The 22,274-nt window shown below is 40.5% G+C and overlaps 1 protein-coding gene and 1 pseudogene across 1 annotated transcript; both read left to right on the forward strand.

Moving 5' to 3' along the window:
* Positions 1–10,040: 10,040 nt before the first annotated feature.
* On the forward strand, positions 10,041–11,011 carry LOC112663723 (olfactory receptor 5AN1-like). The gene has a single exon (XM_049096758.1). The coding sequence runs from the start codon at positions 10,041–10,043 to the stop codon at positions 10,977–10,979; it is 939 nt and encodes a 312-aa protein (XP_048952715.1). The 3' UTR covers positions 10,980–11,011.
* An 8,621-nt stretch (positions 11,012–19,632) lies between these two features.
* On the forward strand, positions 19,633–21,314 carry LOC112663721 (olfactory receptor 1440-like; annotated as a pseudogene).
* The last annotated feature ends 960 nt before the right edge of the window (positions 21,315–22,274 follow it).

A 22,274-nucleotide genomic window follows, 5' to 3' on the forward strand; every position in this document is an offset into this window, starting at 1 on the left:
ACTGAACTTCTTCTTAAAGGGGAATTTTAAGAGTCCCCCTTAAAATTTCTTGCAGAGCTGGTTTGGAGGTCACATATTCTTCAACTAAGAGAATTTCAAGAAAATTTTTAAAGACATTTTTTTCTATTCAAGAGTTTATGGACTAATTTCATACATATTACATTACTATTTATACAGTACATTTATATAGTTACATCACAGATTTTATTTTTTTCGATCACCATATGAAGATGGCAGGTGAGAAATTGTATTGCAAATATTACAGATAGAACCTTCGGGCACATAGATGTCTGCCACATTCTTCCCAGTGGAGCAACAATTCATTTGAATCTCATAATGTGTGATTTGTGAAACCTACAGGTTTTTATATACCAGATGTATGTCCTCTATTGCTTGGCCATGGTGCCCACATTCTACACTTTGGTATTTTACCTTTAAAACTATTTTAAGATGATTACCATATGGTTTCACTCATATACGGAATATAAGAAACAGCACTGAAGATCATAGGGGAAGGGAGGGAAAACTGGGAAGAAATGAGAGAGAGAGACAAGCATGAGAGACTCTTAACTATAGGAAACAAACTGAGGGTCACAGGAGGGGAGGTGGATGGAGGGACGAGGTAACTGGGTGATGGGCATTATGGAGGGCATGTCATGTGACGAACACTGGGTGTCATATGCAACTGATAAATATTGAACACTAGATCTGAAACTAATATACTATATGTTGGCTAACTGAATTTAAATTAAAAAAACTATCTTAAGAACTTGTTCAGTTTAAGGATTTTAAAAAATATATCATTTATTTATTCATAAGAGACACAGACAGAAAGAGAGAGGCAGAGACATAGGCAGAGGGAGAAGCAGGCTTCCCACGAGGAGCCAAAAGTGGAACTCGATCCCGGATCCTGAAATCATGCCCTGAGAACAAGGCAGACACTCAACCGTTGAGCCACCCAGACATCCCAGTTTAAGGATTAAGTTACTACAGTTCTTATCAGGGGATATATACTAACCTATCAGCAAGAGTTAAATAATTAACACATTGCCCACCCACCCCTTTCTCCCTAGAAGTGAGAATAGTTGAAATAGGTCAAACCAAGAATGAGACCTTATCTAAAACATCCCTGTATCCCTAGTAACTGGCAGGGTAGATGAGTTTCATTTCTAAAGAACAAGAAACAGATGAGCAAAAATGTTTGTGGGAATGATGCTAAGTAGATATTTTTAGTGAAGGATTAGTAATGCAGCATAAAATGTTGGCAAGAACTCCAAATCAGAACATAGAAAGTACACCTACTATTAACAGAAGGTGTGCTTGTACTATATCCCCTGGTAAGTGCTTTAAAAGCATTATCCAGTTTGTTTCTCTCTGTGAAGACCTACTCTATGAAGTAGCTACTACTGTCACCCCATTTGAATGATAATCCTGAGGCTGGGAGAGGTTAATTTGTTCAAGGTCACACGCAAGTCACCAAGTGGAAGGGTCACAATTGTACCCAGAATGGTGCTACCAATGCCTCAGGTTGTAGCCATAATAAATCATGGCTCTGTCATGAATTCGTTTTATTGTCCCTTATTGCCTCAACTTCCTCACTTATGCATAGGAAATACTGCGATGTCTGCCTCACAGGCAGCTGTGATGATTGGATCTGGTCACATATTTGAGAAAATGTATGTAAGTATATACCTATAATGCAAGTGCTTCGTACATGGGGAAATGTTCAGATATCTAATTTATTTTAATTAAGGTATTTTACCAGCTAGTGTTTTACCAGTATCATCTCGGGCAAATCTTTTAGCAACCCTGGCTTTAGGTTCCTCACCTGGTAATTGAAGATGTTGGACTAGATGATCCCTAGGTCCTTTCCAGCCCTAAAGACTTTTAAGTTTCTAATAGAAAAGCTATAATTATGAAAACATGATTGGACTATAGAGAAAGTGCAGAATGGATCCTGAAGGGACATGGCAAAGTGGGGCATGAAATTAGCAGGACAAATACTCCATGACAACCATGACTCAAGAGGATAAGTATCTAGAGGGTTTTCTTCCTCTAACTGTCTTTTCTCCTCTTACCTGTGCCCTCAACAATAACACATTTAAGAGGATCTCAGTTGTGGGCATCTCTCTTGCTCTGAGTGGATAGCCAGTTTGATGGCCAAAGGCTCCCATCTTGGAGAACAATAGGGCCTACCTGGAAAATTCTTTTGGAAAACAATTTGAATTGCCAGAAGCAATTTCAGCTTTTGGCAAGAGGTCTTTCTTCTTGGGGAATCTGGGTCAGGTGAGAGGGCAAGATTTAGTGAGAACAGTGGATTCTGTTATCTTAAAGCGATGTGATTCTTCCAGTAGGACCTGTGTGCAGCAAGGTTTATGGTCCACAGTCTCTCTCATTCTTCACCTCTTTCTCACTCCCACACTCTCCACTGTGGGCTCTTCCTTGGGTTCTCTTGCTCCTTACCCAAGTTCTCTGACCTTCATTGAGAAGATGAATCTCTAAAATTTCAGGGATTATTCTGGGGTGAGGGATGAATGTTGAATTCTAGTTCTGCAATTACTTAAGGGTGTGTTCTTGAGCTCCATTACTTTCTGTTTTTTTTTTTCACTTTTAAAATGAAGGATAATGGGATTATTTAGAACCTATTGAGACAATGTTTATAAAGCCTAACAAATTTTAGAATTGAATGATTGAGCACTGAATTAAAAATAATGATTTACTAACTTAAGGGGAATTTCCTAAGATACCACATTCTTGTCTAGATTTTCTAACTGTATCCATCCCAAAGACTTTTCTGAATTTTCTTTTGTTTAAAGAGTCTGTTGTTATAATAATTAATTAATTGATTTGATTTCCATGTTAATATATAGTCTTGATTAATAATTTCTGAGCAGCAAAGGGCATGTTGGTTACTAAATAATGATATTAGAAAGTACTCACGTACAATTCCATTGGCCTTTTTAAATACTTCAAATAATTTTCCATGGTTCTCTCTGGAGACTCTGTGGGTCTAGAGGTACTAGTGTGCATAACACAGATATTGGAGATACCTCACTTCAAGGCATTGCCGGTCTGCCTCTTTTAACATTTTCTTTACTCACATTGTTCTTCATTGAAACATATTGGCTTTTCTTTACCTGATTTTTTACTCTGTTCAACCTTACTAACTGGCCATATCCTTGGTAGTCAGAATTGGAAAGGTTTTGATTAGCTAGATGCAAATAGTAAATTCTCCAATTAATATTTACATCAGTCACTTTTTCTTTAAATTGTCTTGGAAAATGGTCAACACATGCAAAAACTTAACCAAGGAATGAATTTTTCCCCCTTTCCTGTAGCTTACCAAAGTTTAACAGATATATTTTATCATGAATTAGTAAAACAATCCCCAATTCCTTAATTTTTGGGAGTGATGAGTTATATAAAATACCTTTACTTCTGCCTGCTTCTGTCACCAGAATATAATAAGAAACTGAAGAGTTTTACTGCAAGTGATTAATTAGACTCTTGGCTTATATTCACTGAATTGACTGATTATTTTGGGGATGTTTTTGTTAAGTAGTGAAACCGTTCCACTAGACCATGTCTGTTTATAGCATTATTGACTCAAGGTAGTTGTTGGTGACACATAAAAAGGGGCATCAGGGCTTTACACTCCAGCTGACTGGGAGATAACAGAATAATACAACACAGAAATAGTCATTGATTAACTATATTTTTGCCTCTAGGCTTAGAGACTATCTAATTTAGAAGATAATTATGTGCAGAGCTCTTTGATATTTCCGCAGTTGTTTGCCTTATTTTTCTTGAAAGAGAGGAATAATAATGGGGATGATAAAGGCTAACATTTACTGAGCCCTTACTGTTTTAAGCTTTTTACATCATTCAATCCTTGCAGCCACCTTCTGATAGTAGTAAGCACTATCAGCCCCGTTTATAGATGAGGCAACTGAGGCACAGAGGGGCTAATGACTTGCTAAGGGTGATAGAGACACTGGTAGAAGCCAGGAAATTCTGAGAGCCTGTTTGGTCTGTTAGTGTCTCTCTTCTTTATTTCCCCTTCCCTCTCCCTTTCCATCTCACTCTGTGCTTACTATGGAGGATTTATATATCTTAACAACTTTTTCTTCCTATAAATACAGGAGTTGTCAGAAATTGATCAAATATGGAGATGTTTGAAGAAGGAAATCAAAGGCATGCCAGTCATTACACTTGACATTTATAATTGTCTTACGTGTGTGAGAGTGAGAGACAGAGACAAAGATATTATATAAAGCGATTTCTTTTCTACAGAATGGTAGAACTATTTTGTGCACATTCATCAGCCATATATGTGAATGCCCATCCCTCCTATTAATGTTTTTTTATGGTGAAGGCATATGCATATTGTCTTTTTCATATTTTCTGAATGTTTTTCTCAGTTTATCAGTTGTATTTGAAAAGTATTTTATGTAATGGGTTTTCAACCATATGCAAGTTCTAAGTTGCCATATTTTTTTCTCAGAGTTTTTGGTTTTGGTGTTAGATTTCAAAAATTTCTCTCCCAAAAAAAAAAAATTTCTCTCCCATACCAAGATTATATGAATATTTACTCATTCATTCATTCATTCATTGATTCTTTTTATGTATAATGAGCCAGGTCTCACAGATCATTAATGGTAGAGTTTATCCTTTCTCTATCAATTTAACATATTAATTTTGTGGGGCACCAGGCTTGCTCATTAGTAGACTGTGCAACTCTTGGTGTTGGGGTTGTGTGTCTGAGTTGCATGTTAGGTGTAGAGATTACTTAATAAAATAGGAGATAAATAAAAATAAATGTTAGTTTAAAAACAGAAAAAGAAAACCTACTTTCCAAATTTGAAAAAATACTAATTTGGTCATATGTTAAATTTTTACCAATATTTAAATTTATTCTTTTTTTAAAGATTTTAATTTATTCATAAGAGATACAGAGAGAGGGACAGAAACATAGACAGAAGGAGAAGCAGGCTCCCTGTAGGGAGCCTGATGCAGGACTCCATCCCAGGACCCCGGGATCACGACTTGAGCCAATGGCAGATGCTCAACCACTGAGCCACCCAGGTGCCCCTATTTAAATTTATTCTTAAATATTTATTTGTTCTTTTGATATGTCTGTTTTTATAAGAATAATGAATTATCCATGTTTATAATACTTTTTAGTATCTGAAAGTTCAAGTCCTTTTTAATTCTTGATTTTTACCCACAATTTTTGGCTGTTCTTAACTTATTATTTCATCTCAAGCAAGGACAGTTTGGGTATGTAGTGCAGCCAGTAGGTGGTATCCATTACAAATCTGTTAGTTCTAGCATGCTAACTATATCATCCAAAAATACGAAATATACCTTTGTAGCATTTAGTTACTGAAAAGATACACTTTGATAGATTATTGACATCAAGGCCCATAATAATAGCTTGATGCTAGTTGTCATTTGACCAAATCTATTTGAACTCAATAAAACTAAATAGAAAATAATTTACCTGGTTTAACTCAAGACAATGTAATAATTAACCCAGGTGCTCTGACTTGCTTCTACATAAGGTCTGAGTCTATATTGCCTAGAGGCAAGGATGCCTGACTGTCTGCAGGACTGATGAGGTCTCAGAAATTTTCCCAAATTAACCCATAAAACTCTAGTATCCCTGGCATGCCCCTCCACAGGCATAGCTGCCATTCATGGTTATTTTAAGCAATCAATGATAGTAATACCCAATATGTATCGAACAATTAATGTGTATTTGATTGCATGCTCAACATGTGCATGAATTTCCTCAGATAACTGTCTTATAAAGCTTATAGTTCGGGGGTCCTTACTGTCCTCCCTTTATGAGTAAATAATATCTAATGTGTTTAAGCCACTGGAACAAGTTCTTAGAGTGAGATGGTATTAGAATTAAAACTCTTTTTTCCACTTTATTGAGATAGAATTGACATAATACATTGTATACATTTGAGGAGTACAATATAATGATCTGATATATGTATATATTTACAAAATGATTACCACAGAAGATTAGTTAACATTCATCACTTTGCAGTTTCTTTCTTGTGATATGAACTTTTGAGATCTACTCTCTCAGCAACTTTCAAACACACAATATAGTATTGTTAACTCTAGTCATCGTGTTGCACATTACACTTCCAGAGCTTATTTCTTATAACTGGAAGTGTTGACCACACCCAATTCCCCCATCCCCTGCCCTCTGCCTCAGGCAACCATAAATCTGATCTCTGTTTCAATGAGTTCAGTTTTTTTAGATTTCACATATCTCATAGTGAGATCATATGATGTTTGTCTTTCTTGATCTAACTGATCTCACTTAGCATAGTGCTCGCAAGGATTATTCAGGTTGCACAGATGCCAGAATTTCCTTTTTTTTCATGCCTAAATTATATTCATCTATATAATATTGAATATATATATTTAAATTTTTTTTGCAGTTCAATTTGCCAACATATAGCATAACACCTAGTGCTCATCCTGCCAAGCCTCCCTCATTGCCTGTCACCAGTCACCCCAACCCACCACCCAGTTCCCCTTCCACCACCCCTTGTTCATTTCCCAGAGTTAGGTGTCTCTCATGTTTTCTCACCCTCACTGATATTTTCACTCATTTTCTCTCCTTTCCCTTTATTCCCTTTCACTAATTTTTATATTCCCCAAATGAATGAGACCATATAATATTTGTCCTTTTCCAATTGACTTCTTTCACTCAGCATAATACCCTCCAGTTCCATCCACGTCGAAGCAAATATTTTTTATAAAATCTTTTTAAAAAATATTTTATTTATTTATTTATGAGAGACACAGAGAGGGAGAGAGAGAGAGAGAGGCAGAAACACAGGCAGAGGGAGAAGCAGGCTCCCTGAGGGGAGCCTGATGTGGGACTCCATCCCAAGACCCTGGGATTACACCCTGAGCCAAAGGCAGACACTCAACCACTCAACCACCCAGGTGTCCCTCCTATGCCCAATTTTTAATTGGACCATTTATTTTCTTACTATTAAGTTGTTTGGGTTTGTTTTGTATTTTGGATATTAACCTCTTTTTAAAATTTTTTTTAAAAACTTACTTATTTGAGAGGGAGGGAGACATAGAGAGTGGGGGGATGAAAAGAGGGGGAAGGAGAGGAAGAGGGATATCATCCCAAGAATCCCAAGTCAGCTCTGTGCTGAGTGCAGAACCCAATAAAGGACTTGATCCCAAGACCCTGAGATCATGACCTGAGCTGAAAACCAAGAGTCAGGTGCTTAACCATTGAGCTACCCAGGCCATGGATATTAACTTCTTATCAGATATGTGATTTGAAAATATTTTCTCCCATTCCATAGGTTAACTTTTCACTTTGCTTATCACTTCTTTTGCTGTGTGGAAGCTTTTTAGTTTGATATAATCTCTCTTGTTTATTTTGAATATCCAATTTTCCCAACACCATTTATGAAAGAGACTGTCCTTTCCCCGTTAAGTATTTTAGACTCTCTTATCAAATATTTGTTGACTCTATATGCATGATTCTGTTTCTGGGCTGTGTCTAAATGTATAAAGCCACTGACTGGACTCTCTGCTAGAGTGCTCCTGGGTTTGATAGCTTCCCAGGAGCTCTGGCCAGGCTTCTTATCTGGGTGGTGCTGGGGGATATACTCAGCAGTTGGTGGGGCTGTGGATTGGTTTTCCCTGGCGTGGATAGGGTGGAGACAGGCTCTGAAGTCAACAAGGCTCATTGTTTGAGGTTCTCAGGCAGGACTGTGTGCTGAGTTCTCCGGACCAATGAGGCCAGTGTCCTGGCTCTGCAGCTGAGCAGCACTGCTGGCTAATGGACTATGTTCCTTTCTAGGTGCTCTGGCCAGGGTTCCTGGTTGGGCTGGGCTTCAGGGGATACGCTCACAGTGGATGGGTGTATGAATGAGTTTCCTGCCTGTGCGGAGTGACAGACAGGCTCCAAGTGAGAAAGCTTGCTATCTCAGATCCTAAGTTAGGCAGAACTGCCCACTAAATTCCCTGGTGGTCAGATGGGGTCACCATCCAGGCTCTGCAGATGGACAGAACCTCTGGTTGGGATTTCTACTTGGGGCCAATGCAAGTAGGAATGCTGTTGGCTAAGATCTGAACATTGGTTGCCGTAAGTCCTGCCCCTTCTCCATCCCAGTGGTCAAACCCCACAGATTCTCCTGTGACTCCCAAGAGGCGAGACCAGATTGGACATCCCAAGAAGTAACCTACAATTCTCAGGGAACTGGATATCCACCTTGGGAGGAACTCTTTTTTTCTACTGTGGAAACCACAGGCTAAAGGGACCCTACACTGTTGGTGTGGCATTGTGCCAGCGTGGGAGAGTGGCAATACAATCAGAGTGTGGCTGACATCCACCCTTCTGTGTGGTCCTTCTTGGTTCCTGTAGTCCAAGGTAAGTCTTTCTGCCTCATTTCTATGTTCTACAATTTTCACAATGTTGTCTTGTCTATGAATAGTTTCTACTTATTCTTCTGGGGAGGGGATTGATGTCAGGAATGACCTATCGTGCCATGTTGATGATGTTGCTCAGAACTAAAATTCTGAGGTCTAAACCCCTAACCACAATACTAGGCTGTTTCCTAAGAAACAAAATACTTTAAGATCGAGACAATAATTGGGGGCAATAGTGAGTTGTGTTAGCCCTCTGTATAGAAGAGTTCTTATGAAGGCTTCCCTAAGAAAACTTATACTAAAGTTTATTGAGCACACATGATGTGCCCCAGGAGAATAGTAGCAGAATTACATACTATGATGTAATTTTCCAGGCCATTTTTGGAGATGTATGTTTAAAAGTTTTTGTTAAAATTTTGAGAAGTTATTATAAACAGGGTAATTTTTCTTATGGGTAAGATAAGAAATTTAAGATATCTATCTAGATGATCATCTGGTAGAGAAGAGGTATTCTATATTTATTCTATAATTATGTCACTTATGCTTTGCTATTATAGAACTCCAGGTATATATTGAATTATCAGAGGTCTTTTAAAAATGTATTATTTTAGGGATGGCAGGGTGGCTGAGCAGTTGAGCATCTGCCTTTGGCTCAGAGCATGATCCTGCGGTCCTGGGATCAAATTCTGAATCAGGTTCCCCATGGGGAGCCTGCTTCTCCCTCTGCTTCTGCTTCTGCCTCTCTGTCTCTCATGAATAAATAAATAAAATCTTTTTTTTTAAATGTATAATTTAAGGGATCCCTGGGTGGCTTAGTGGTTGAGTGTCTGCCTTTGGCTCAGATTGTGATCCTAGGGTCCTGGGATTGAGTCCTGCATCAGTCTTCCCATGAGGAGCCTGCTTCTCCCTCTACCTATGTCTCTGCCTCTCTCTGTGTCTCTTGTGAATAAATAAATAAAACGTTTTAAAAAATTAAATAAATTAATTAAAAATATATTATTTTACAAATGATGTACTATATGTTGGCTAATTGAATTTAAAATAAAAAAAACATTTTTAATCAATGATTTATACTTTATACATAAGAACCACAGGATTTCTATAGCTTTTTAAAAAAACTTGTCAATCAATTTTTAAATATCTCTTAATTTTCAGAGACCTCATGAAAAAATTGGGCCTGAAGCACTTTTAAGAGGCACTTTTCGGGGTGCCTGGGTGACTCGTTGGTTGAGTGTCTGAATCTCTGTTTTGACTCAAGTCATGATCTCCTGGTTGCGGGATCAAATCCCACATGGGCTCTGTACTCAGTGTGGAGTCTGCTGCAGATTCTCTCACTCCCTTTCACCCACACTCTCAGTCTCTGTCTCTCAAATAAATAAATAAATAAATAAATAAATAAATAAACAAATATCTTAAAAAAATAAAAACCAAAGAGGCACTTCCTGACAATTTGAGATGAAAAACTGGATCTTTTGTCAGGTCAGTGAGGCATTGCTTCTTTCCCTGCATGCCATGGAGGGAAACTACGGCACATATGAGATTTGTAATGCTGCCATTTCTCCTGGATCAGCAGTGCCTTCTCTTCTCTTTTCTGATTTTAGAAGCACCGAGCAATGACTGGGGGAGGAAATACTACAGAGATCACTTATTTCATCCTTTTGGGATTCTCTGATTTCCCCAGAATCCTAGCAGTGCTCTTTGCTGTATTCCTGCTGATTTACATTTTGACTCTGACTTGGAACCTGGGCCTCATCATCTTAATAAGGATGGACTTGCACCTCCACACGCCCATGTACTTCTTCCCCAGTAATCTGTCCTTCATAGATGTCTGCTATGTGACCTCTACAGCTCCCAAGATGCTCTCCAACTTTTTCCAAGAGCAACAAACCATAACCTTTGTGGGTTGTGCCGTTCAGTACTTTGTCTTTTCAACCATGGGACTGAGTGAGTCTTGTCTCATGACAACCATGGCTTATGACCGATACACTGCCATTTGTAATCCACTTCTCTATTCATCAGTCATGTCACCCACGCTCTGTATTCAGATGGTGCTGGGATCCTATCTGGCTGCACTTTCTGCTTCTATATCTGAGTTGTGTGCCTTGTTTCAGCTTCATTTCTGTGGGCTTAACGTCATCGACCACTTCTTCTGTGACATGCCCCAACTGTTAGTCCTGTCCTGCACTGACACTTTGTTTGTAAATCTCTTGACTGCTATATTAACAATGATCTTTGGGATAATAAATGCCTTTATTATTGTGATATCCTATGGCTTTATTGTCATGTCCATCATGAAAATCACTTCAGCTAAAGGCAGATCCAAAGCTTTCAACACCTGTGCTTCTCATCTGACAGCAGTTTCTCTCTTCTATACCTCAGGTATCTTTGTCTATTTGAGTTCCAGCTCTGGTGGTTCCTCCAGCTTTGACAGATTTGCATCAGTATTCTACACTGTGGTTATTCCCATGTTGAATCCCTTGATTTATAGTCTGAGGAACAAGGAAATCAAAGATGCCTTGAAGAGGTTACAAAAGAAAAGATGGTATTGCTGAGGTCCTGTCCAGAGTTGTCCTCTCGAAACCTTAACCCCTAATAATGTGCAGAAGAATGGATCTAACAAAATTCATACTGCCTTTGGATAAAGAAGCTTTTTCGTTTCAAAGATTTTATTTATTCAGGTGAGACACAGAGATGCAGAGATATAGGCAGAGGGAGAAGTGGCTCCCTGTGGAGAGAAAACATGAGCAAACATTTCTCCAGAGAAGATATACACGTGGCCAACAGACATATGAAAAAATGCCCCACATCACTTGCCATCAGGGAAATACAAATCAAAACCACAATGAGATACCATCTCACACCAGTCAGAATGGCTAAAGTTGACAAGACAGGAAACAACAAATGTTGGCAAGGAGACGGAGAGAGGGGAACTGTCTTACCCTGTTGGTGGGAATGAAAGATGGTGCAGCACTCTGGAAAACAGTATGGGACTTCCTCAAGAAGTTAAAATAGAGCTACCCTATGACCCAGCAATGCACTACTGGGCATTTTCCCCAAAGATAGGATGTAGATATCCAAAGGGGCGCCTACACCCTAATGTTCATAGTAGCAGTGTCCACAATAGCCAAACCGTGGAGAGAGCTGAGATGTCCATGGAAAAATAAATGAATAAAAAAGATGTGGTCTATATATACAATGGAATATTGCTTAGTCATCAGAAAGGATGACTACCATTTACATCGATGTGAATGGAACTATAGGGCATTACGCTAAGTGAATAAGTCAATCAGAGAAAGACAATTATCATACAGTTTCACTCATATGTGGAATATAAGAAACAGCACAGAGGATCATAGGGGAAGGGAGAGAAACCTGAATGGGAAGCCATCAGAGAAGGAGAAAAATCATGAGAAACTCTTATATATAGGAAACAAACTGAGGTTTGCTGGAGGGCAAGTTGGTGGGGGTGATGGAGTAACTAGGTGATGGGCATTAAGGAGGGCACGTGATATGATGAGCACTGGGTTTTATACGCAACTGATAAATTACTGAACACTACATCTAAAACTAATGATATACTATATGTTGGCTAATTGATTTTAAATAAAAAAAGAAGTAGTTACCTCCTTCAGTCTTTACTGACTGGCTTTGGGAGAGAAATATCTTTTGTCAGCCCTGGTAGGGATTCTGAGATTTCTTTGATTTTTTTTACATGCATAGTCTTGTTCCACACTTTTTGTTCCCTCTTAAGAGAAGAGTCATAAAATTGTATGCCTTCTCTTTATCCTTCAAAGCCACACTGGGTATGGAAAGCTGCCCATTTCGCTTCCTGAGAGCATTGCTAACCACTAAGATTTGTGGGACTTCTCCTAGACCCACAGTCAGGCAGTTCTCTTTGTGTTCTCACTAGCCATCTGTGAGCCGCTTGCTCTTTACTTATATGTACAGATGTTCGTGTTTCTTAAAATTTGTGCAACTTATTTTTTATTCTGAGTCTTTTTTAAATTTATTTTTTATTGGTGTTCAATTTACTAACATACAGAATAATCCCCAGTGCCCGTCACCCATTCACTCCCACCCCCCGCCCTCCTCCCCTTCTACCACCCCTAGTTCGTTTCCCAGAGTTAGCAGTCTTTACGTTCTGTCTCCCTTTCTGATATTTCCCACACATTTCTTCTCCCTTCCCTTATATTCCCTTTCACTATTATTTATATTCCCCAAATGAATGAGAACATATAATGTTTGTCCTTCTCCGACTGACTTACTTCACTCAGCATAATACCCTCCATTTCCATCCACGTTGAAGCAAATGGTGGGTATTTGTCATTTCTAATAGCTGAGGAATATTCCATTGTATACATAAACCACATCTTCTTCATCCATTCATCTTTCGTTGGACACCGAGGCTCCTTCCACAGTTTGGCTATCGTGGCCATTGCTGCTATAAACATCGGGGTGCAGGTGTCCCGGCGTTTCATTGCATCTGTATCTTTGGGGTAAATCCCCAACAGTGCAATTGCTGGGTCGTAGGGCAGGTCTATTTTTAACTCTTTGAGGAACCTCCACACAGTTTTCCAGAGTGGCTGCACCAGTTCACATTCCCACCAACAGTGTAAGAGGGTTCCCTTTTCTCCGCATCCTCTCCAACATTTGTTGTTTCCTGCCTTGTTAATTTTCCCCATTCTCACTGGTGTGAGGTGGTATCTCATTGTAGTTTTGATTTGTATTTCCCTGATGGCAAGTGATGCAGAGCATTTTCTCATATGCATGTTGGCCATGTCTATGTCTTCCTCTGTGAGATTTCTGTTCATGTCTTTTGCCCATTTCATGATTGGATTGTTTGTTTCTTTGGTGTTGAGTTTCATAAGTTCTTTATAGATCTTGGAAACTAGCCCTTTATCTGATACGTCATTTGCATTTGTATCATGTCATCGGCGAAGAGGGAGAGTTTCACTTCTTCTTTGCCAATTTGAATGCCTTTAATGTCTTTTTGTTGTCTGATTGCTGAGGCTAGGACTTCCAGTACTATGTTGAACAGCAGTGGTGAGAGTGGACATCCCTGTCTTGTTCCTGATCTTAGGGGAAAGGCTCCTAGTGCTTCCCCATTGAGAATGATATTTGCTGTGGGCTTTTCAAAGATGGCTTTTAAGATGTCGAGGAATGTTCCCTCTATCCCTACACTCTGAAGAGTTTTGATCAGGAATGGATGCTGTATTTTGTCAAATGCTTTCTCTGCATCTAATGAGAGGATCATATGGTTCTTGGTTTTTCTCTTGCTGATATGATGAATCACATTGATTGTTTTACGGGTGTTGAACTAGCCTTGTGTCCCAGGGATAAATCCTACTTGGTCATGTGAATAATTTTCTTAATGTACTGTTGGATCCTATTGGCTAGTATCTTGTTGAGAATTTTTGCATCCATGTTCATCAGGGATATTGGTCTGTAATTATCCTTTTTGGTGGGGTCTTTGTCTGGTTTTGGAATTAAAGTGATGCTGGCCTCATAGAACGAATTTGGAAGTACTCCATCTCTTTCTATCTTTCCAAACAGCTTTAGGAGAATAGGTATGGTTTCTTCTTTAAACGTTTGATAGAATTCCCCTGGGAAGCCATCTGGCCCTGGACTCTTGTTTCTTGGGAGGTTTTTGATGACTGCTTCAATTTCCTCCCTGGTTATTGGCCTGTTCAGGTTTTCTATTTCTTCCTGTTCCAGTTTTGGTAGTTTGTGGCTTTCCAGAAATGTATCCATTTCTTCCAGATTGCCTAATTTATTGGTGTATAGTTGTTCGTAATGTTTTTAAAATCGTTTGTATTTCCTTGGTGTTGGTAGTGATCTCTCCTTTCTCATTCATGATTTTATTAATTTGAGTCTTCTCTCTCTTCTTTTTAATAAGGCTGGCTAATGGTTTATCTATCTTATTAATTCTTTCAAAGAACCAACTCCTGGTTCTGTTGATCTGTTTTACAGTTCTTCTGGTCTCGATTTCGTTGAGTTCTGCTCGAATCTTTATTAACTCTCTTCTTCTCTTGGGTGTAGGATCTATTTGCTGTTTTTTCTCTAGCTCCTTTATGTGTAAGGTTAGCTTTTGTATTTGAGTTCTTTCCAGTTTTTTTTTTTTTTTTTTTTTTTTTTTTTTTTTTTTTTAATTTTTTTTTTATTTATGATAGTCACAGAGAGAGAGAGAGAGAGAGAGAGAGGCAGAGACACAGGCAGAGGGAGAAGCAGGCTCCATGCACCGGGAGCCTGATGTGGGATTCGATCCTGGGTCTCCAGGATCGCGCCCTGGGCCAAAGGCAGGCGCCAAACCGCTGCGCCACCCAGGGATCCCTCTTTCCAGTTTTTGAATGGATGCTTGTATTGCGATGTATTTCCCCCTTAGGACTGCTTTTGCTGCATCCCAAAGATTTTGGATGGTTGTATCTTCATTCTCATTAGTTTCCATGAATCTTTTTAATTCTTCCTTAATTTCCTGGTTGACCCTTTCATCTTTTAGCAGGATGGTCCTTAACCTCCACGTGTTTGAGGTCCTTCCAAACTTCTTGTTGTGATTTAGTTCTAATTTCAAGGCATTATGGTCTGAGATTATGCAGGGGACAATCCTAATCTTTTGGTATCGGTTCAGACCCGATTTGTGACCCAACATGTGGTCTATTCTGGAGAAAGTTCCATGTGCACTTGAGAAGAATGTGTATTCAGTTGAGTTTGGATGTAAAGTTCTGTAGATATCTGTGAAATCCATCTGGTCCAGTGTATCATTTAAAGCTCTCGTTTCTTTGGAGATGTTGTGTTTAGAAGACCTATCGAGTATAGAAAGAGCTAGATTGAAGTCACCAAGTATAAGTGTATTATTATCTAAGTATTTCTTCACTTTGGTTAATAATTGATTTATATATTTGGCAGTTCCCACATTCGGGGCATATATATTGAGGATTGTTAAGTCCTCTTGTTGAATAGATCCTTTAAGTATGATATAGTGTCCCTCTTCATCTCTCACTACAGTCTTTGGGGTAAATTTTAGTTTATCTGATATAAGGATGGCTACCCCTGCTTTCTTTTGAGGACCATTCGAATGGTAAATGGTTCTCCAACCTTTTATTTTCAGGCTGTAGGTGTCCTTCTGTCTAAAATGAGTCTCTTGTAGACAGCAAATAGGTGGGTCCTGCTTTTTTATCCAGTCTGAAACCCTGCGCCTTTTGATGGGGTCATTAAGCCCGTTCACATTCAGAGTTACTATTGAGAGATATGAATTTAGTGTCATCATGATAACTATTCAGTCCTTGTTTTTGTGGAATGTTCCACTGAACTTCTTCTTAAAGGGGAATTTTAAGAGTCCCCCTTAAAATTTCTTGCAGAGCTGGTTTGGAGGTCACATATTCTTTTAGTTGCTGCCTGTCTTGGAAGCTCTTTATCTCTCCTTCCATTTTGAATGAGAGTCTTGCTGGATAAAGTATTCTTGGTTGCATGTTCTTCTCATTTAGGACCCTGAATATATCCTGCCAGCCCTTTCTGGCCTGCCAGGTCTCTGTGGAGAGGTCTGCTGTTACCCTAATACTCCTACTCATAAAAGTCAGGGATTTCTTGTCTCTTGCTGCTTTAAGGATCTTCTCTTTATCTTTGGAATTTGCAAGCTTCACTATTAAATGTCGAGGTGTTGAACGGTTTTTATTGATTTTAGGGGGGGGATCTCTCTATTTCCTGGATCTGAATGCCTGTTTCCCTTCCCAGATTAGGAAAGTTTTCAGCTAGAATTTGTTCAAATACATATTCTGGCCCTCTGTCCCTTTCGGCGCCCTCGGGAACACCAATTAAACGTAGGTTTTTCTTCCTCAGGCTGTCGTTTATTTCCCTTAATCTATCTTCATGGTCTTTTAATTGTTTGTCTCTTTTTTCTTCAGTTTCCCTCTTTGCTATCAACTTGTCTTCTATGTCACTCACTTGTTCTTCCACCTCGTTAACCCTCGTGGTTAGGACTTCTAGTTTGGATTGCATCTCCTTCAATTGATTTTTAATTTCTGCCTGATTAGCTCTAAATTCTGCAGTCATGAAGTCTCTTGAGTCCTTTATGCTTTTTTCTAGAGCCACCAGTAGCTGTATAATAGTGCTTCTGAATTGGCTTTCTGACATTGAATTGTAATCCAGATTTTGTAACTCTGTGGGAGAGAGGACTGTTTCTGATTCTTTCTTTTGAGGTGAGGTTTTCCTTCTAGTCATTTTGCTCAGTGCAGAGTGGCCAAAAGCAAGTTGTATTGGGAAAAGGAGAAAAAGAGAGGAGAGAAAGAAGGAAAGGAAAGAGAAAGAGAAAAAAAAGGAAGAAAAAAAAAGGAAAAAAAAAGAAGAAAAAGAGAAAGAAAAAGAAAGGAGAAAAAAGGGGGGTGGGGGAAGGAAACAAATCAAAAAGAAAAAAAAACACGAAGGAATATCTTCTGATTCTGTGTACTTTAAGTCCCTTGGCTTCCCCTGGAAGTTGTCAGTCAGTCTAGCTGGTGTTCTGTGGGAGGGGCCTGCTGTGCTGATTTTCAGGTGTTAGCAGTTGGGGGAGCTGCTGTGCCCCTGCCTGGTGCAGGGCTCAGTGGGGGTTGTTTACCCCGTGAGGCCCCAGGAGCAACAGCCCTAGTGGCGGGGCCAGCTCTGCAGCCCTGGATTCAGCCCCCGCAGGAACTCCGGAGCTCTCCGTGTGCAGGGCCTGGAGGCTCCGGGGCGGGCCGCTGATCTGCTCAGCTCGGGGCAGGAGCGTCCTTGCTGTCCTGGGCCCTCCCGGCCTCTGCCTGTCCCGGGGGAGGCGGGATCCTGGGCTGTGTCCCGGGGCTCTGTGCTCGGGAGCCTGCGCTGGTGGATTCGCACTCCCGCCCCGCAGCCCCCTCCGCGGAGCCGCAGCCCGAGCCCCCGAGCTGCTCCTGGAACCGCGCAGCCCCCTCCGCACGGAGCCTCTTCCTCTGCCCGAGCCCCTCCGAGCTGCTCCCGGGGCCGCGCAGCCCCCTCTGCGGAGCCTCTTCCTCTGCCCGAGCCCCTCTTAGCTGCTCCCGCCCCGCAGCCCCCTCTGCGGAGCCTCTTCCTCCGCCCGAGCTCCCCGAGCTGCTCCCGCCCCGCAGCCCCCTCCGCGGAGCCGCCGCCCGAGCCCCTCCGAGCTGCTCCGGGTCCCGCCGTGCGCGCTGCAGCCCTTAGGGACCTCGGCGCACTCTCCCGGGCGCAGGTGTCTGTTAGTGTCCCCGGAGCCCGAGGGCATCCCCGCCCTCCTGGGTCCTGCTCCAACTCCCTGCGAGCCCCTTTCCGCCCGGGAAGGTTGGTGCAGCTCCTGCTCCTCCGGGACGGGGCTCTCCTGTCCTGGGGACACTCGCCCCGGCCTCAGCCCGGCTCCTCGCGGGCCCCTCCCCCTTGGAGGCCTTTGTTTCTTTATTTCTTTTTTCCCGTCTTCCTACCTTGATAGAAGCGCGAACTCTTCTCACTGTAGCATTCCAGCTGGTCTCTCTTTAATTCTCAGGCCGAATTCATAGATTTTCAGGATAATTTGAAGGTTTTCTAGGTGATTTGGTGGAGACAGGTGATTTGGGGACCCTACTCTTCAGCTATCTTGCCCCTCCCCTCCATTCTGAGTCTTATAAGTTCAACCATCTAAGGTTCTTTTTCTTTGGTATGCTTCTGCTAATTGTTATTTTTGTTAACTCTCAGTGCCATCGTGCTTCTGTACTTAGTGATTTTTGATTTTGAGCTGTTCATTCTTTTAGAATTCCATCTATGAAAATACTTTGAAGTCTGAGATGAAGGTGAGTTTCTCCAGAGTATACTTTCATCTACTTCTGTCAAGTACTGAGAACATTGCTATTAAAGTTGAGGTCCATGGACTGGTGCCAGTCTGCAAATGACAACAGGAGAAGATTTCCCCAGAATGTAAATCAACTATAGCACTGTTTACTTCAGCTATCATGTATTTCATAGCAATACTTTGACTGAAGGTGTGAATTGAGTTATAATATGCCACAAACTGCTTATCTCATGCCTGACTTATAAAAATGATTTATGGACTGACTATATTGAATTTTACTAGCCTATTGAATTGACTATATCAAATATTGGTATCTCTTGAAATTCAATTCTCATTTGAGCTTTTTCAGGCATTTCAAGTTGTGTGAAATTGGACTGCACTAGGCATTCCAAAGTGTTAAATGTATTGTAGTTACAAATTTCCTTGGAGAGATTAAAACAACTTCATCCTTTCTACTCAATGTCAAGTTTTAGACATAAAACTTTCTTTGCATTGAGGGATGATGATTATTGGAGCTTCTACTTTTGAACTAATGGTATATTTCTTTGGGGACCACAGACTTATATGGAAATCTCCTGTTAGAATCTCCAACTTGTATGGGTCCCTATTACAGATCCCAGAATCTCATGAAGCTAAAAAACATCTATGCACATGTGTCTCACCCTGATAAATATCTTCAATACCAAACCAGTTTCACTGTTCTGCTACCTCTCTGGGTTCTCTTTTACTTAGTATTTGTTTTGAATAGTACTTAACCTTTAAAAAAAAAAACCAACTAACTGATGCATTTGAACAAATTTCTAAAATATTTATCCAGAATTTTTAGTTCCTACTTTGGGCAATGAGACCTCCATGTATGATCTCAAGATAATATTTAGTTTCTCTTTTGAATTCTTGCCTGAGGTTCATTTGGTCCACTGCCACCTATTCATCTGTCATCAATGGGGTTTGTGTTTTTAGATATACTGTTTTTTTTTCTAGAGATTTATTTAAGATAGAGAGAGCAGGAGGAGGGACAGAGAGAGAGGGAGTGAGTCTCAAGCCGACTCCCTACTGAGTTCTGAACCTAATGCAGGGCTTGATCTCACAACTCCAAGATCATGACCTGAGCCAAAATCAAGAGTTAGAGGCTTAACTGACTGAGCCACACAGACACCCCACTAGAATACATTGTTTTCTTATCATAGGTGAATATCTACTCTTGTATGAATTTTTTTGCAGATGTAGGTTAATAAAAATATTCCTAAAAACAAATAAAAATAGAATACCTGTGGGAAGTTTCTTTTTTTTTTCTTTGTTATATTATTTACAGGGCACTCATTTAAGCTAGGGGGCTGAATAGAGAAATAACATCATGCATGTAATTTTAATAGCCTGAGGATACTGGAATAATAAGAGATTTCTTTTACTAGTCTCCTTCATATCTCAGAAGTACTATGGCAATGACGGAAGGAAGAAACAGCACTATAGTTACCAGGTTTATCTTATTGAGATTCTCTGAATTTCCAAGATGTGACGTCACCGTCTTTTCAATATTCCTAGGCATCCACCTCATGACAGTGTCCTGGAGTGTGGATCTCATCACCCTGATCAAGATGGAATCCTACCTGCACACCCCCGTGGATTTCTTTATCAATAAGCTTGCCTTCTTAGGCATTTGTTACGTTTCCTCCACAAGTTCCAAGATGCTCTCTGATTTCTTGAAGAAGCAGAAATCCATCTCCTGTCTGGGGTGGACAACGCAGCACTTCTTCTCTAGCCTGGGTCTGACTGAGTGCTGTCTCCTGGCAGCTATGGGTTATGACCAATGTGCTACCATTTGTAATCCTCTGCTCTGTACTGCCATCATGTCACCCACCCTCTGTGTGCAGATGGTGGCAGGATCTTGTATAACTGGATTCTTAGGCTCATTTATCCAACTGTATGCCCTACTTCAGCTCCATTTCTGTGGGCCAAATGTCATCAATCATTTCTTCTGTGATCTTCCCCAACCGCCGATCCTATCCTGCTCTGACACATTTTTCTTTCAACTCATGACCTCTGTGCTCACAGTGATCTTTGGACTCACATCTGTCTTGGTTATCATGATATCCTATGGTTATATTGTTGCTACCATTTTGGAGATCACATCAGCTGAAGCAGATCCAAGGCCTTCAACAATCATGCTTCTCACTGACAGCTGTGACTCTTTTTTATGGCTCCAGCACCTTTGTCTATTTGTGCCCTAGTTCTGATGATTTTCTGAGCCAAAATAAGCTTTAATCTGTTGTATATGCTTGGTGATTCCTATGTTAAATCTATTGATCTACAGCTTAAGGAGTAAGGAAATCGAAAATGCCTCAAGCAGATGGAAGAAGAGAATATTTTCATAGAATTATTGATTACGGGGTACCTTTTAGGGCTTAGGACACAAAAAATACAGAACGGTGTATGAAAAATTGCTTTAACAGTACTTAATAATCCTTGTAATAGATTGTATAGGTTTTCACAAATATTTGCTTCCCCTCTATTCCCTGAGAGAGGATTTAACTTCCTCCCTTTGGAGTCTGGCTTGGGCATGTGACTTGTTATGGCAAATGAAGTGTGAGTAGATGTGACATATCCCACATCTAGGTAGAGGCTATATATATGAGTGTGATTTTTTTACCTTTTTATTTCCCAGTGCTTTCATTAGTGGTTGGCTTGTAAGGAATAAGATGATGATGCAGGATGAGAACCCCTAGCTGACACAAGATGAATATGTAATGTTAACAAGAAATAAATTTGTTTTGGATTGTTTGCATATACTCAGTGCATCATAATGTCATAGAAATGTGTACAGGCAGTAGTATGCTATTAAAAAAATTAAGAATTAACATTTGTAAGTTTCTTCAGGGCCAAGCAGTAATTATCAAGCAGTATGTTATTGACAACTGGAAGGATAGCAATTTATGTTTGGCACATAAAACATTTGATATGACTGTCACCTGTGATAACTTGGAAGGGAGGGGAAACCTGGGTGGCTCAACGGTTGAGTGTCTACCTTTGGCTTGGAGAGTGATCCTGGGATCTGGGATTGAGTCCCACATGGGGCTTCTTGAGAGGAGCCTGCTTCTCCCTCTGCCTATGTTTCTGTCTATTTTTCTCTGTGTCTATCATGAATAAATAATAAATCTTTAAAAAACCTTGGAAGGGAGATTATGTGGATAAATGGAATTCTTGTAGCATGAGTTAGTTGTTGTTCTACACAAAAGAGATGAGCTCACAAAACAACTGGCCAGTTTGCATGGAAGAATGAAAGAGAATAGACAGAGTCAATAAATTTAGAGACTTGAGAGGAGCTAAGATGGCAGGATAGTAGGAGGATCCTAGGCTTGTCTCATCCCTTAAACACAGCCAGATAAGTATCAAGTCATTCTGAACAACCAAGAAATTGACCTGAGGACTGACAGGACAAACTGCACAACTTGAAGGAGAGAAGAGGTCACATTGAGGATGGTAGGAAGTACAGATATGTGGTTTGAGGGAGAAATGGATTGTGGGAGCTGCAGAGGGGAGGGAACCCTGGTCACAAAGGGAAGAGAGAGAGAGGGAGAGAGATAGAGAGTGAGAGACAGAGACAGAGAGAGAAGCACATGGGAATGTACAAGGAGAACACTTCTACAAAACCATGACTGGGAAAATGAGAGGGGTTGATTTTCACGAGGTTTGCAACCAGTGGGGCTCAGTCTCTGAGGATCATTTAAGGTGCATGGGGAAGCACTGTTTGCTCTTCCTGGAGTGCATCTGTGAGAGGTGGCATTTGCAGAGATGTCTCTTCAGGGACAAAAGAGCCAACGTGTGCCATTTACCTTCCTCGCCTCTCAGTATGGGTGCAGAAACAGCTGCTGGGGCCACTAACCCGAACACTAGCTCTTTAGGCTGCTTTGCTCTAAATCCCATGCTGCTGCACTCTGGGTCAACTACCCTGCTGGGTCAAACTTACATCAGTTCCAGCATGTTGAGACCCTCCCCCAGAAGACCAGCACAGGTCCCTGCTATACCAGGTCCCTAAAATTTGGAGTTTTAAAAGTCAGCAGGCTAAGCTGGGATAGAGCCCAGGCAT

The sequence above is a fragment of the Canis lupus genome, chromosome 18, assembly GCF_003254725.2.
Source record: "Canis lupus dingo isolate Sandy chromosome 18, ASM325472v2, whole genome shotgun sequence".
Classification (NCBI taxonomy): domain Eukaryota; kingdom Metazoa; phylum Chordata; class Mammalia; order Carnivora; family Canidae; genus Canis; species Canis lupus.